The sequence below is a fragment of the Aulonocara sp. 'chitande type north' Nkhata Bay genome, linkage group LG23 (genome assembly GCF_057382095.1).
Source record: "Aulonocara sp. 'chitande type north' Nkhata Bay isolate Kocher_YH1m ecotype deep benthic linkage group LG23, A_spYH_male_GT1.1, whole genome shotgun sequence".
Taxonomy (NCBI): Eukaryota; Metazoa; Chordata; class Actinopteri; order Cichliformes; family Cichlidae; genus Aulonocara; species Aulonocara sp. 'chitande type north' Nkhata Bay.
The window spans coordinates 39,301,206-39,315,004 of NC_141365.1; the positions used below are offsets into that span (position 1 = coordinate 39,301,206).

General features: G+C 40.3%; 1 protein-coding gene across 3 annotated transcripts in view; it reads right to left on the reverse strand.

Moving 5' to 3' along the window:
• LOC147302389 (rho GTPase-activating protein 6-like) overlaps positions 1-13,799 on the reverse strand; it is a 136,499-nt gene that overhangs the window by 53,699 nt on the left and 69,001 nt on the right. Inside the window, exon 1 of one of the 3 annotated variants that reach the window (XM_086283214.1) lies at positions 20-1,437. The exons of the other annotated variants lie outside the window; for them this stretch is intronic. Coding sequence (XP_086139340.1) covers positions 20-61 — 42 coding nt within the window. The 5' untranslated portion in view covers positions 62-1,437. Of the gene's footprint in view, positions 1-19; positions 1,438-13,799 lie in introns of those variants that run through there. 3 annotated transcript variants of the gene reach the window in all.

Below are 13,799 nucleotides of genomic sequence, written 5' to 3' on the forward strand. Positions count from 1 at the left end.
CCTGAGGGGGGGTACTTACAAGATAGGAATTCTGCCTGTCGAAGAACACGGAGTCTCCCATCGTCCCGAATAATTATCCACATATAGTAAATAATGCAGCTTCAGTAAATGATATCCCAAGTCTCCCCCTCCAAAAAAGAAAAGTGTCTGTGCGCGTCAGGAAATGTGTCCGCAGGTCACTTGTGCGCTCTGCTTCTTCTCACATTAAAAGACAGCGAAAGATGTTGGAAGTTTGGAGACTGCGAGTCACAACAGAACCCCTTTTAAGAATTTCCACAGCAGTGAAAAGCGCGTGTCAGGAAACGCTCTGTGCCAGAAGGGACACCATAGCGCGTAACGCGTAACGGATCCATACTGCGCGCCCCGCAAACTGTTGTGAAGACAGATGCTGAACCAGAGCGAAGAGAAGCGAGACAGCGAGCAGAGACCTACATCAAGCTGGCAACGCTACTAACTGATACTTCCGGCGTAGTTTTTCAAACTAAGACTTAACCCTGGCCTACGGATACTGTATTACCAGAAACAAACTAAACAAACTGCAGTTCATTTGTTGACTGGAGAAACGTGTTTCTATGTTAATCCCTGTCTTAAAGCGAAGTAAACCTACACAGCTTTTTTATGTTTTTATCTTTTGTGTTAAGCACATTGAGTTTGCCCATAATGTTATGTGCTATATAAATAAATCATAACTCCAAATCAAAGGGGGAAAAAAACACAATAACTACACAGGCAAGCTTATACTATACCAGTACATTGACTTTTAACTCATGAGAACCATATATGTGCTTTTATTTTGATCACAAAGTCGCCTCTTTCCGGTCTATTCAGCGTTTTTCTGGGTACTCGATGCTTAAAGCCGGAGAGAGAAAAGCAAAGGATGGGCGGGGCTCTGAAGAAGGAGGACCAGCAGTGCAAAAGCTTTTGATTATCAACAGCAGGGTAGAACAAATGTTTTCATGTCAGTGACCCACAAATGGAGCTCCACAGTTTATAAGATTTGACTGAAGAAACCCCATACTGGGAGGGTTTTCTTTGTGGATAGCTCATAATATGGAGCTATACGTGCTGTTGCAATCAGGCTGGCAGAATACTCCCCAGCAAAACTTCACTGTTTTTTGATAAAAGTTGAATCATAACAAATAATAATAATAATTTTAAAAAAAATAATCTCCTGACAGCAGATTCATTTCTGCCATCCTCACTGGAAAATTAAAACAAACAAAACAAATCAACTTGTTGGTCAAGCTAAAAACAAACTCCTTTAGGGAAAGTTGGCATGTCAAAGATGCAACATTTCTTCCAGCATTGACAAATAGCTCGCTGTAAGCCTAATTACTAAAAGAAATAAATCACAGAGGCGAGAGTGTAACAGATGGACCGCAGAGCTGAAACTGTGATCGAGTGCTTCCATTGTAACACTTGGTAGTAATTTTTGTTTATGAGCTTTCCCCTTTGCAAATATGCTTTCAAGAGAGACCATGAAAGGCAAGTGCCCCTACGCCCTGCCACCAAACCCCCTCTCCACCCTCCCCGCTGGTGTATTTCAAATAAGTTTGTGAAATACTTAATGTGGAACCAGCGTTGAGCAATCTGTGTCAAAACTACTCCACTTGCATCCTGTAGTATCTGCTGTTATTGTTCCATCAATTCACTTGGTAGACATGTTTAACCAACTCAGTCTACTTTATTAACATTTGTCAGGCCTCTTTGAATCCTCCTGTTTACATGCGTCAGTGTGTAACCCGTTGCTTCCTGTCAGCTTACTTGTAAAATGATGTTACAGGAATACTGCCTCAGACTCTGCATGAACGATAGATGTAGCCACCATGACGTCATCCATTGTTTATAAAGTCCTGTTGTGAAGCACTGGTGTGAGCATTTTGTCCATTGCCAGACTTAGTTTTTGGAAGCCAGATGTGTTTAGGGGAAAATTCTCACTGTTAAATTACAGGAAAGTTATGTCAAGAGTACTGTTTTATTCGGAAAACAATTTGCAGTATAATAGTGGCAGCTGTTTGATTGCCCTGGTTCTGTTGTAGTATTTCTGCAGCAATATCCACAAATAGCTTACTACTGTAAAATGTAACAGCATATCCTCACCAAGGGTCAACCTCAGATGTGGAAGAGTTACATTATTACGCTCGAGTGGCAACAGTTGCAGTTCCTCTAATGGCCACTTGGGGCTGGTTCCAAAAAGGAGTCAGTCCCCAAAGACTCCCACGTCAAAACGTCCAACTTTACAGCAGTAAAGAGCACAAAACATATTTTGACATTAAACTGGATTTCTGCACTTTGTGTGTGCACTGTTTGTGCATTTGGAGTATTTTTAGCTGATCATTATAACTAATATGATGGCTTTCTTTGTGCTACAGATCATCCCAGAAGACTGTGCTTCAGTTTTGGTAAATTAAATTCTAGGATTTTATTATACTAAAATTGAACCCATAAGTATTTTGAGTGCAGATCGCTAACCCTGCTAGACAGCGTTAGCTGCTAACTTGGAACTCCAACCGTTCATCTGTCACGGTTTGCCGGGGCAAGCCGTGTGGAATTATTTAGGACCAGGACGCGGCAGCTCTGGTGCAGGTGAGTATTTATTAACGAAGGAAATACAAACAACAAAGGCACTGGGAACATGAAACTTGAACCTAAACTGGGTAAAACTAACAAAACAAACCAGAAACGAAGATGCAGGGAGGTCCAGAGAAATACACATGGAGAGATGCAGGGAGACCGAGGGGAAACAACACAGGCGAACCAGCAACTACTATGACTGAAGACACAACTTAAATACACTCAGAGAACACAGGGAGATTACACACAGGTGGGGAACACAGCTGGGAGTGATTAATGTGACGAGACTAGGGAGGCAAACTGAAAACACTCACATAAGACGCAGACCTTCACAATAAAACAGGAACTTACACATGAAAGGACACAAACTAAGAAACGCGGACTAGATACAGGAACACACGGGCAGAACAGAGTAAACACTAAACAGAGGAAGAACAGAACCAAAATCGCAAGAAGAGAAAACACAAAACGCTGGGTCAAAAGGACCCAGGATCATGACATCATCAGTATAAGGTAACTGCTAGCTTCCAAAAACCAAAATGACAGCATCCAAAACATTAGCATTGCAGCTTCAAAATAGTCCAAAAACAACTTTATGGCTGCCTTTACCATATCTAAGTCCAATTTACTGTATATGGCTGTCATCCATTCACTGTGAATTTAGGCTGGTGTGTTTTTTTAAACCACAGCAGTCTATCAGCTTTGATGCAGTTTCAGATTAAACCATTAAAAAATGGAATCTAGCCACTAGAAATGATGCTGGCTGAATGTTAACACTGTTCTCGTCACACATACACTGGAAAGTCCCTCATACATCCTTATCAGAGTCCAAATGAGAAAAATATTAAACCATCAAAAGGTTTAAATCAGTGATTTGTAATAAACGTTCATATTCCCATGAGTCTTTGCACTCACTAATGAAAAAGTATTGTAATCTACCATAGCTATATCCAATAGTGTGCTATTTATATTCATTTTTCCCTCAGTGGCATCAGCACTTACAGCATTAAATTGTCTTAAAACCCTGAAAATTAGTGTATGGAATGTCTGTATTTTTATAGTATTTTTACAATGTAGCTGAAAACTAAAAAGAAAAACAAAGTAATGCAAAATTAAAAAGTCCTTGAAACAATAAATGAAAAAAGTTAACATGCTTGGAAAGGTAATAAAAACACAGTCTTGGAAGCCACAGACGTCTAAGACTCCCTCTCTGCTGGCCATGTAAAGAATGCACAATAAAAGCACTTCTGCACTGGCTTTGCTTTTTAAACCCAACAGCTAACTCCATCTTTTATATACAGTCTATCAAGGCTAGTAATAGATATCAAAGTAAGTAAAGCGAAACAAAAAGAGCACAGTGAGGTTTTATCAAAGCGCTCATAAACAAACCCTTAGCAAGAGTTAATAAAACATATTTGCGCTGCTCTGTAGGTGTTATTGAGAAATATCTGTTTTCTAATCTTATATACAGAACGTGTGAACGGGTTGGTAGGAAAAATGAGAAACTGGATTCCTCTCTTATCAGATAGTACCTTTTAAAGAATGCCGAGGAGTTCATAGGAGCACTCACTTTAAAATCAGCAGATAACAGATTCCTTAACTCCTGAAGACTGACTCAGCCTTAAAGCAGGTGCTGTGGTGTACAATATACTTTGTATCTCACACAAGAATCATCAAGACACTGCACTGATATAAAGTTACCAGCTAAAAAAACACATGCTCTTGCAGACAATAGACTCCTGCTTATCAGATCTTCTCCACAAGGTTTTGAATGAGATGTGTTTATTGTTTACGACAAGTTAATCATCTTTGGATTAAATGAAATCAGCAGTGTGGTTTTTCATTCACATATTTGCACTTTTTTTTTAATGAACTTTATTTGTGCATGTAGCTGATGAAATTTCACCTTATGATTTGTGCTGTGTGTCTTTTTTTGTGACGTGTCCTGAGTCAGAGTTGCAGAGTCGCTGAAGCCTATCCTGGCATGCATAACGCAGGTAGATGCACATTTCTATCTGTAAAATCTCTTGTGTTTGGAATGTTGACGAGCACCAAGAACACAAAAGGAGCACCATAAGTGAATGACTTTTTGATAGGCAAATGTTCTAATTCAAACGTTTGGTCAGGTTTTAGTCATTTAAACTGCAGCTGTAAGTACTCCTGGCAGGAGACTTGCTTACCAAAAATGACTAAACAAGTGACTCAGTGTTTAAAAAAAAAAAAGTGTTTTGTTTTGCAAATAAAAGCTCCGACTGCCCCTTTAAGGTTGCTAAAATTAACACTGGATGCTCTCCCTCACTGATAAATCTGTAATACAAATATTTCAAAAGTTGCTATAAACCAAAGGAGAAGTCCCATAACATTAGCACCACAGTTCCTTTAACGGCTACTTGAGGGCAGCTGCAAAAGTGAGTCAATCAGGAGCTTATGTCTTCTTCTATAATAACGTTACAGGGGAGATTTTTTTTTTTTCTTTTAAATGGCCAGTTTGACAGTGCAGATAGTTTGTGTGGTCAGCAAACTGGACTTTTCAGCCATAGCATTTCATGCAACTGTGGGACAAATAATATGGCCTATTATTGTTCTTGGTGTTAGTATTTCATTAGTCTGTTATTTAGTGTCTTCATAGCTTAGCAGTTTAAAGATTTGCCAACGCATGAAAGGTTGTGGTTTTGTCACGAACGGCATCTGATGCAACAATCTGACAAATCAACTATGTGGCATTATCAGGTGTAGCTGAGAGAATCTGCTAGTAGTTAGCACTATTTAGCTTGACATATAGCAGCTATTGAAGCGGCTTGCTAACAAAGATAGATAGCAATAGTTGCTAAATCCACACTCCACCTTCTCGATGAAAATACTGCAATTTCTTGCTCAAATAAATGAATAAATCATGTTACAGCTTAAAAGTGTAGCAGTTGCTATGGCCATGTTTACATTGTTTAGATACAGTCTATGGTCAAACTCTGCCCACGTATTTTTATGTTCATAAATCATCATATCCCCTTTTTTGTTAGTTTAATCTTTATGTAACTTAAGTACACCTAACCTAAACTAGTTAAATTGCTAGTTTATGTAGCGAGCGAAAGCCACCGAGTAACCGCTAAGGGCCTCTATACTACTTGTGCAAACTTTCAGGCCCAAAGCTCTCACAGGAACGAGCCCAGAATAAACAGGACAAGAGGATCAATATCAGTCAGATATGTTAAAATTTATTATTTTAAAAGAACACAAAGGGTTTGCAAAAGGCCTAAAACATCAAAATGGTAAAAAGGTCACTAACGACCACAAGATAGTGTTATTGGTGCAACCTGCCAGCAATGCAACTATCACCTGAGGGCTTGCTCTCCCTTGGCGGTCCCAGATGCTCGTTGCTTTAAAAGAAACAAATCCACCCCAAATAAATACGAACCCAACAGAACACTTATCGCATGCACTAAGTGCTAGTTCAGGCAATAATCGGTGGCACTAAAAATCACTCTTAATAAAAACTTATTCACTGCAAATCCACACAGAGCACCTCTAAAGATCCTAATTCCCCTAAGGTAAGAGTCCCACTCAGGGATTGCACATTGCCCGACTAATATTGCACCAGCCCAGTAGAAATAAAAACAAACCCGGCATAAAAAAAACAGTTTTAAAAGGTGACCCTACCAAAACCAAAAACACAACAACAAGGAGAAGGAGGGAAAAAAAAACAGCGACAAATTCACATGTGCAGCCTGCCCTCCAGCAGACAACTGTGTTTGCTGCACACCTGGCTTATCTTGGCTTATCTTGTGAAAATCACTACTCGAACCTCTGCTGTAGAGGTTTACAACAACTGTTTGTGTAGCAGACAATTAAAACTTCTCAGGCTCTTCACCTACTCACACAACCATTGTTCACAGCCGCTCGTCAGTGGAAAATGAAGAGCACCTGCTGCTACTTCCTCTTTTATACCCTCCATTGGGTCCCCTGGGTCCTAAAGACTTCCCCATTACATTTATATATATATATATATATATATATATATATATATATATATATATATATATATATATATATATATATATACACACATATATATACACATATATATATATATATATATACATATATACATATTTAGCATTACTACTAAGAATTAGTAACATTGTTGCCTTCTGTCTCTTTTATTTTATTTGTCCATTTTCTTTTGCTTATCCATTTCAGGGTTACTTAAGGTCACAGGGCAAGAGGCGGGGTACACCCTGAACAGGTTACCAGTCTGTCACGCATACACAAAGACAACAATTTACGCACACATTCACACCTTTCGTGAATTTAGTCATTTAGAATGATTACTTAGGCCAATAGTGTGGGAGGAACTCCAAACAGAAAGGCCTTTGATTTGCAAGAAGGCCCTGGTGTATATGTGTGGGTGTGTGTTTAATGTCTTCATCCAGAATGTGTCAGAAAACCCACGCAGGAAGAAAATAAAATTGAATATTTATAAAATATCAGACTAGATTCTTGATAATAATGTACACGATTAAAGGAGGGGCAAAGATTTACAGGTGAACTATACGATCTAACACATTTTAACGAAGGGAAGTTCAGTCTTTAGCACCACAGTTGTGTTTAATGGCCCTGAAGGAGGAGCCTATTATCTCGTAAAATGTTATTTCAGTGGTCCTGTGGCTCACACACAAAAATGCACTGAGCCTGTGATAGATGCTAAAGGAGAGGCAGTGCAAAGGGGAAGAAGAAAAGCGAGGAGAGCAGAAATAGACGGACATTAATGTATGTATGCACAGTGTGAGTTGGTGGGGCTCAGTTTACTGCTGCATGTTAGAACAAGATTAAATTGTTCACGAAGGACACTGTAGAGCAAAGCCTGACTCTACACGTCCCCCCTGAGCCGACCATCGCTCCTCGTATCATCATTAAACTGTTAAAAGGATGCTGAAAATGAGGCTGCAGGTGATTATATATCACCTTCAAAGCACGCTCCAGATTTTCCACTGTTGAATTTGGCTCGGTGTGTTTTTGTTGATGTGTAATGTCTCAGCGATTAAAAGTCAATCTCGAGAAGAAACGGCTTGAAATTTTGGGGTGAGAGAACAGACGGCGAGGATTATTTTCAGTGATTTATACTTATGTTGTGATTTTGTATGCCTATTCTCAAGCAAATTAAACACCAAAACAGTAAAAAAAAAAAAAAAACAACCCAAAAAACATTGAATGCAATATGCAATTGAATATTTTACAGAGAGAACATGAGGCCGGACTATAATTCCAGTTCTATATGGTTTATGGCTTTGCAAACTGCAAAAGTTCATGTTTACATTGTTTATTTCAGGAGGAGCAGAGCCCTCCCTCCAAAAGCCTGAATGCCTGAGTTGTGAAATCACTCCATTAAGTGGAAAGTGTTCTGTTAAAGTGCTTTAAGACGATCCAGTATAAGAGAGAGAAAATCCTGTGAGGCCTCGATCTGTTTAATAAACACTCACAAAATAGATGTCACACGATAGAGGCATTTGCATCGCCTCATTCTGTGGATGCTGGGTAAAAACAGGTTTAAAAGCAGAGGATATTTCATGCACGTTATGTATATAAACTGAAGCAAATGAGGAAGGACCTTCAGCCTGCATTCTTTGATTGATCTGCATAAACTGAATGGACTTCAGCTATAAATACAATATCAACTGATTAAAATTTAGTCACAAATAAATATGCCTCTGTGAAGTCTAATAATTTAAATGAATCAAGCCAAAATAATAAAAAAAACCATGGTTTTTAACAGATCAGGTGTGTGTTAACATGATGTCACAATCTTCCCAAGAGTGGACATCCCGCCAAATTCAGCCAAAGGTCAGACTGTGTAATGCAAAATTTTAAAAACCCCAACAGCTCAGATATCTCAGACTTCTCAGGCCTCAGTTAGCATGTTAGGTGTGGAAGTTCATGATAATGTCGTAATGTACTAGACCAAAGTTAATGTTTGGCACTTATTAAATTCACAACTGGCAAATACCAGACACAACTCTCAAGCACGGTGGTGGAAGTATGATGATTTGGGCTTGTTTTGTAGCCACAGGACTTGAGCAACTTGCAGTCACTGAGTCTTCCATGACCTCCTCTGTATACCAAAGTATTCTACAGTCAAAATGTGAGGCCTTCTGCCCAACAGCTATAACTTGGCTGATATTGGGTCATGCAACAGGCCAATGAATGAAGGTGCTGGAATGCTAAGATTGGCCCTCAAGAGAGCTACACATAAACCAGGGATTTCCGACTCCAGGCCAGCGCCAGTGTCCTGCAGGTTTTAGATATGTCCTTGATCCAACACAGCTGATTTAAATGGTTAAATTACCTCCTCAACATGTCTTGAAGTTCTCCAGAAGCCTAAGGCTGTTAGGGAATTAATCATTTGATTCAGGTGTGTTGACCCAGGGTGATATCGAAAACCTGCAGGATAGCGATATATATATATATATATATATATATATATATATATATATATATATATATATATATATATATATATATATATATACTTAGAATTGTACAAGATCAACAGGACCCTAAGAGCCTTCATCAGGAACTCAATGGGGATGTGGCGTACAACACTGGAGGCCAACTCCAAGCCCATAGCACAAGTCACCATCAAGTGCGGGATCTACCAAGGAGATGCTCTGTCCCCACTGCTGTTCTGCATAGGCCTGAACCCCCTCAGAGAGATCAGTAACAAGACTGGCTACGGATACCGACTACGGAATGGAGCAGTTGTCAGCCACCTCCTGTACATGGATGACATCAAGCTGTATGCCAAGAGTGAACGAGACATCGATTCACTGATCCACACTACCAGGCTATACAGCAATGACATTGGAATGTCGTTCGGACTGGAGAAGTGTAGTCGAATGGTAACAAAGAGAGGGAAGGTAGTCAGAACTGAGGGGATTGAACTACCAGAAGGCAACATTGCAGACATAGAGGACAGTTACAAGTACCTGATGAATGGGAACCATGAAGAGGCCGCTAGAAAAACTGCAACCACCAAGTACCTGCAGAGGGTCAGGCAAGTCCTGAGGAGTCAGCTGAATGGTAAGAACAAGATCCGGGCCATCAACACGTACGCCCTGCCCGTGATCAGGTACCCTGCTGGGGTAATAGGCTGGCCAAAGGAGGAGATAGAAGCCACTGACATAAAGACAAGAAAGCTCCTTACCATGCATGGAGGGTTTCACCCCAAGTTCAGCACCCTGAGGCTGTACGCTAAGCGGAAGGAAGGGGGCCGGGGACTGGTGAGTGTCAGCACCACAGTCCAGGATGAGACAACGAACATCCAAGAATACATTGGGAAGATGGCCCCAACTGACCGAGTGCTCAGTGAATACCTCAGGCAGCAGAAACCCAAGAAAGAGGAGGGAGACGAGGAACCATCATGGAAGGACAGGCCCCTGCACGGTATGTACCACCGGCAGATAGAGGAGGTGGCTGATATCCAGAAATCCTACCAGTGGCTGGACAAAGCTGGACTGAAAGACAGCACAAAGGCACTAATCATGGCAGCACAAGAACAATCTCTGAGTACAAGATCCATAGAGGCTGGGGTCTATCACACCAGGCTGTGTAATAGTGATGGGTCGTTCGCGAACGAAATGGCTCTTAGAGCCGGCTCTTTGACGTGAACGACGCGAGCCGGCTCCTTATCGCGAGCCGTCACGTGGGTTTTTTTTTTTTTTTTCTTTCTCTCAGCCTCTCTCTCTCGCACTTTTTTTCCGTTTCACTCTGCACGCGAGCCTTGTGCTTTACGCTGGGCAGAGGGGGGAGGGGCGGTAGTTACACTCAGTAGCACAGGAACAGAGCCAGAGAGCGAGAAAGAGAGGCAGGGACAACAACATTAGAAAGGTATAGTAATTATCCACAACTATTTTCGGTTGCAGATGATAAAGGATTGAGAAAGTTTATTCATGCAGGTCCATATGACAGAGAATATGCATGTTCTTTTAGTTTTCATATTATAATTTATATTTAATTGTGTTGTGGTTTGCAGTGTTTTGTGTTCTTTTCACTTTAAATTTGTGAAAGGAAAAAGCTGAAAATTTAAATAGTTAAAAGTTGAAATGTGAATAGTTGATTTTTGTATTATATGATTTATTTATTACATTTTATGTGGAGTGAATAAATAAAAGTATATTTACGGTGGCCCCTAGAGACAAAGCACATACAAACTTCAAATCACGTACGAACTCTGAAGCATGTACAAACTCCAAAACACGTAAAAACACGTACAAACTCCAAAACACGTAAAAACTCCAAAAACACGTAAAAACACGTAAACACGTAAAAACACGTACAAACTCCAAAACACGTAAAAACTCCAAAAACACGTAAAAACACGTAAAAACTCAGAAGCATATAAAAACTCAGAAGCACATAAAAACTCAAAACACGTACAAAAGACAACAGAAGTGCTCCAGGATGCTGGGCGCAGTGTTGAGCCTTTGTTATCTTGTGGCTACACAAGCCAGCAAGTACCAACGACCGGATTTGGTGTGTGGTAATCAGAATCAGAAAGGGGTTTATTGCCAAATGTTGAGCAGGTTTACAACATTAGGAAATTGCTGCGGTGCTTCAGTGCAAACATAGTGTCATAAATAGCACTTAAATAGACATGAAAAAATAAAAGTAGGGATAAGAATTAAAAGTGCTACGTAGAAAATAACAGGTAATAACAGGTAAATGAACTTTTTTTTAAATTATTTGAATATATATATGAGTGCCTGTGTATAAATACACAAACAAATACACACATGCTTTCAATTGTGTAATTTAAGTGATCTAGTAGCTCTGCTTTGGAAGTTCAGTTAATGCTAGAAATGTGTTTTGGAGTTTGTACGTGTTTTGTCTCTAGGGGCCACCGCATATATTTATATATAAACATATATAAATAAAACCACTTGTTTTTACGTTAGTAATTCCTTTTGTGCATAATTTTATATTATTGTTAATAATAAATTATTAAAGCAACAAAACAACCTGAAGAGCCGGTTCGGAGCCGAAAGAGCCGGCTCTTTTTAGTGAGCCGAACCGAAAGAGCCAGATCTCTAAAAAGAGCCGGAAATCCCATCACTACTGTGTAAAGATGCCCCAGAGACAATCCAGCACATAACAGCAGGGTGCAAGATGCTAGCAGGCAAGGCATACATGGAACGCCATAACCAAGTGGCCGGCATAGTGTACAGGAACATCTGTGCCGAGTATAACCTGGAAGTCCCAAGGTCAAAATGGGAGATGCTAGGGCTGGGCAATATGACCCAAAATTCATATCTTGATATTTTTTAGCTGGATGGCGATATAAGATATATATCTCGATTTTTTTTTTTTTAAAGCCACAAGTTAAGAACAAAAAGAGAGTTCTTAGTCACACTGTGTCCCAGATGTCACACGGGCACTTTTATTTACATACAGCGTAGATGTACATGAAGAAATTACTCAAAAATAAATTATCAGCATTTATTAAATAATCATGGTCCATAAATAAAAGAAAATAATGTTGTTTTTGTGCATAACAAAAAGCTCACAATTGTGCAGTCAAAATGTAAACTAATAGACGCTGAGCATAATAACAAAGAGACAGATTTCACAGCTGCACCACGTCTCTGAACAGGTGCCATTTGTGGTCCTTATACACACACAGTACGTATCACTCCGCGAGGCTCCTCCTCGGTAGCCGTAATCCTCCGACAATCCATCAAGCGGTGCAGCTCCGTAGCTTAGCAAAGTCATATTAAAACATTTTTTGACAGATTGCTGAGCGCTGTGTACCACATAAAATCGGTTCGCGGTCAGTAAGCACAACCAGAATTAATACATAAGGCGCACTGTCGATTTTTGAGAAAATGATAGGATTTTAGGCCGTGCAGCCCCTCCGGGCTGCATGTCGTTAGCGCGGTTAGCTCGCTAACATGTTGACGCCGTCCAGCCCCACGCACGGTAACTCGCTAACGGAGATTTTCCGCTTTCATCTTGTCATTGCCTGCAGGTGAAGCTATGGGGGAGGCGGAGTTGTGTTCAGTGAAGGAGAGGCGAGGCCGAGTAACGTTGCGTAGAGACAAAAGTGGACAAAAGAGAGGCAAACCTGCGGCTCCACAAGTATAATTATAACATAACATAGACTATATCAATATAAACGATATTGTCACATCTTATATCTCGTATGAAAATATATCGATATTTTTAAAAAACTCGATATATCGCCCAGCCCTAGGAGATGCCCCCAAGGGTGGTGGAGAATGACCGAGCTAAGATCCTGTGGGACTTCCAGATACAGACGGACAAAATGGTGGTGGCTAACCAACCGGACATAGTGGTGGTAGACAAACAGAAGAAGACGGCCATAGTGATCGATGTAGCGGTTCCGAATGACAGCAATATCAGGAAGAAGGAACACGAGAAGCTGGAGAAATACCAAGGGCTCAGAGAAGAGCTCGAGAGGATGTGGAGGGTGAAGGTAACGGTGGTCCCCGTGGTAATCGGAGCACTAGGTGCGGTGACTCCCAAGCTAGGCGAGTGGCTCCAGCAGATCCCGGGAATAACATCGAAGATCTCTGTCCAGAAGAGCGCAGTCCTGGGAACAGCTAAGATACTGCGCAGGACCCTCAAGCTCCCAGGCCTCTGGTAGAGGACCCGAGCTTGAAGGCTAAACCGCCCGCAGGGGCGTGCTGGGTGTTTTTTTTTATTTTTTATATATATGTTAACAAACTCTATTTATTTCCATATTTCTTAAATTTATCTTTAGTTTTCTTCTCTTTTCATTTTTTACATGTATTATGTTATTAGTTTGCAAATATATGTGTCAGTTACACATCATGCAACACCAGCTGTGTCATTTAAGGTGATTTACTTTACTAAAAGCTCAATTAAGTTCACTTTTATTTATATAACATCAAATCACAACAACAGTTTCCTCAAGGGGCTTTACATTGTAGGGTAAAGACCCTGCAATGATACAAAAAGACAAAAGAAAACACCAACAATCAAATGATTCTCTTTGAGCAAGCACTTTGGCGACAGTGGAAAGGAAAAACTCCCCTTTAACAGGAAGAAACCTCCAGCAAAACCAGGCTAAGGGACCGGCAGCCATTTTCCACGGCTGTTAGAGTGAGTACAAAAGAAAGTTTGAGAAAAACATTTAGCTGAAAATAAAATACAAACATGACTTTAGGAAAAGAAATCAACTAAAATAATACTGC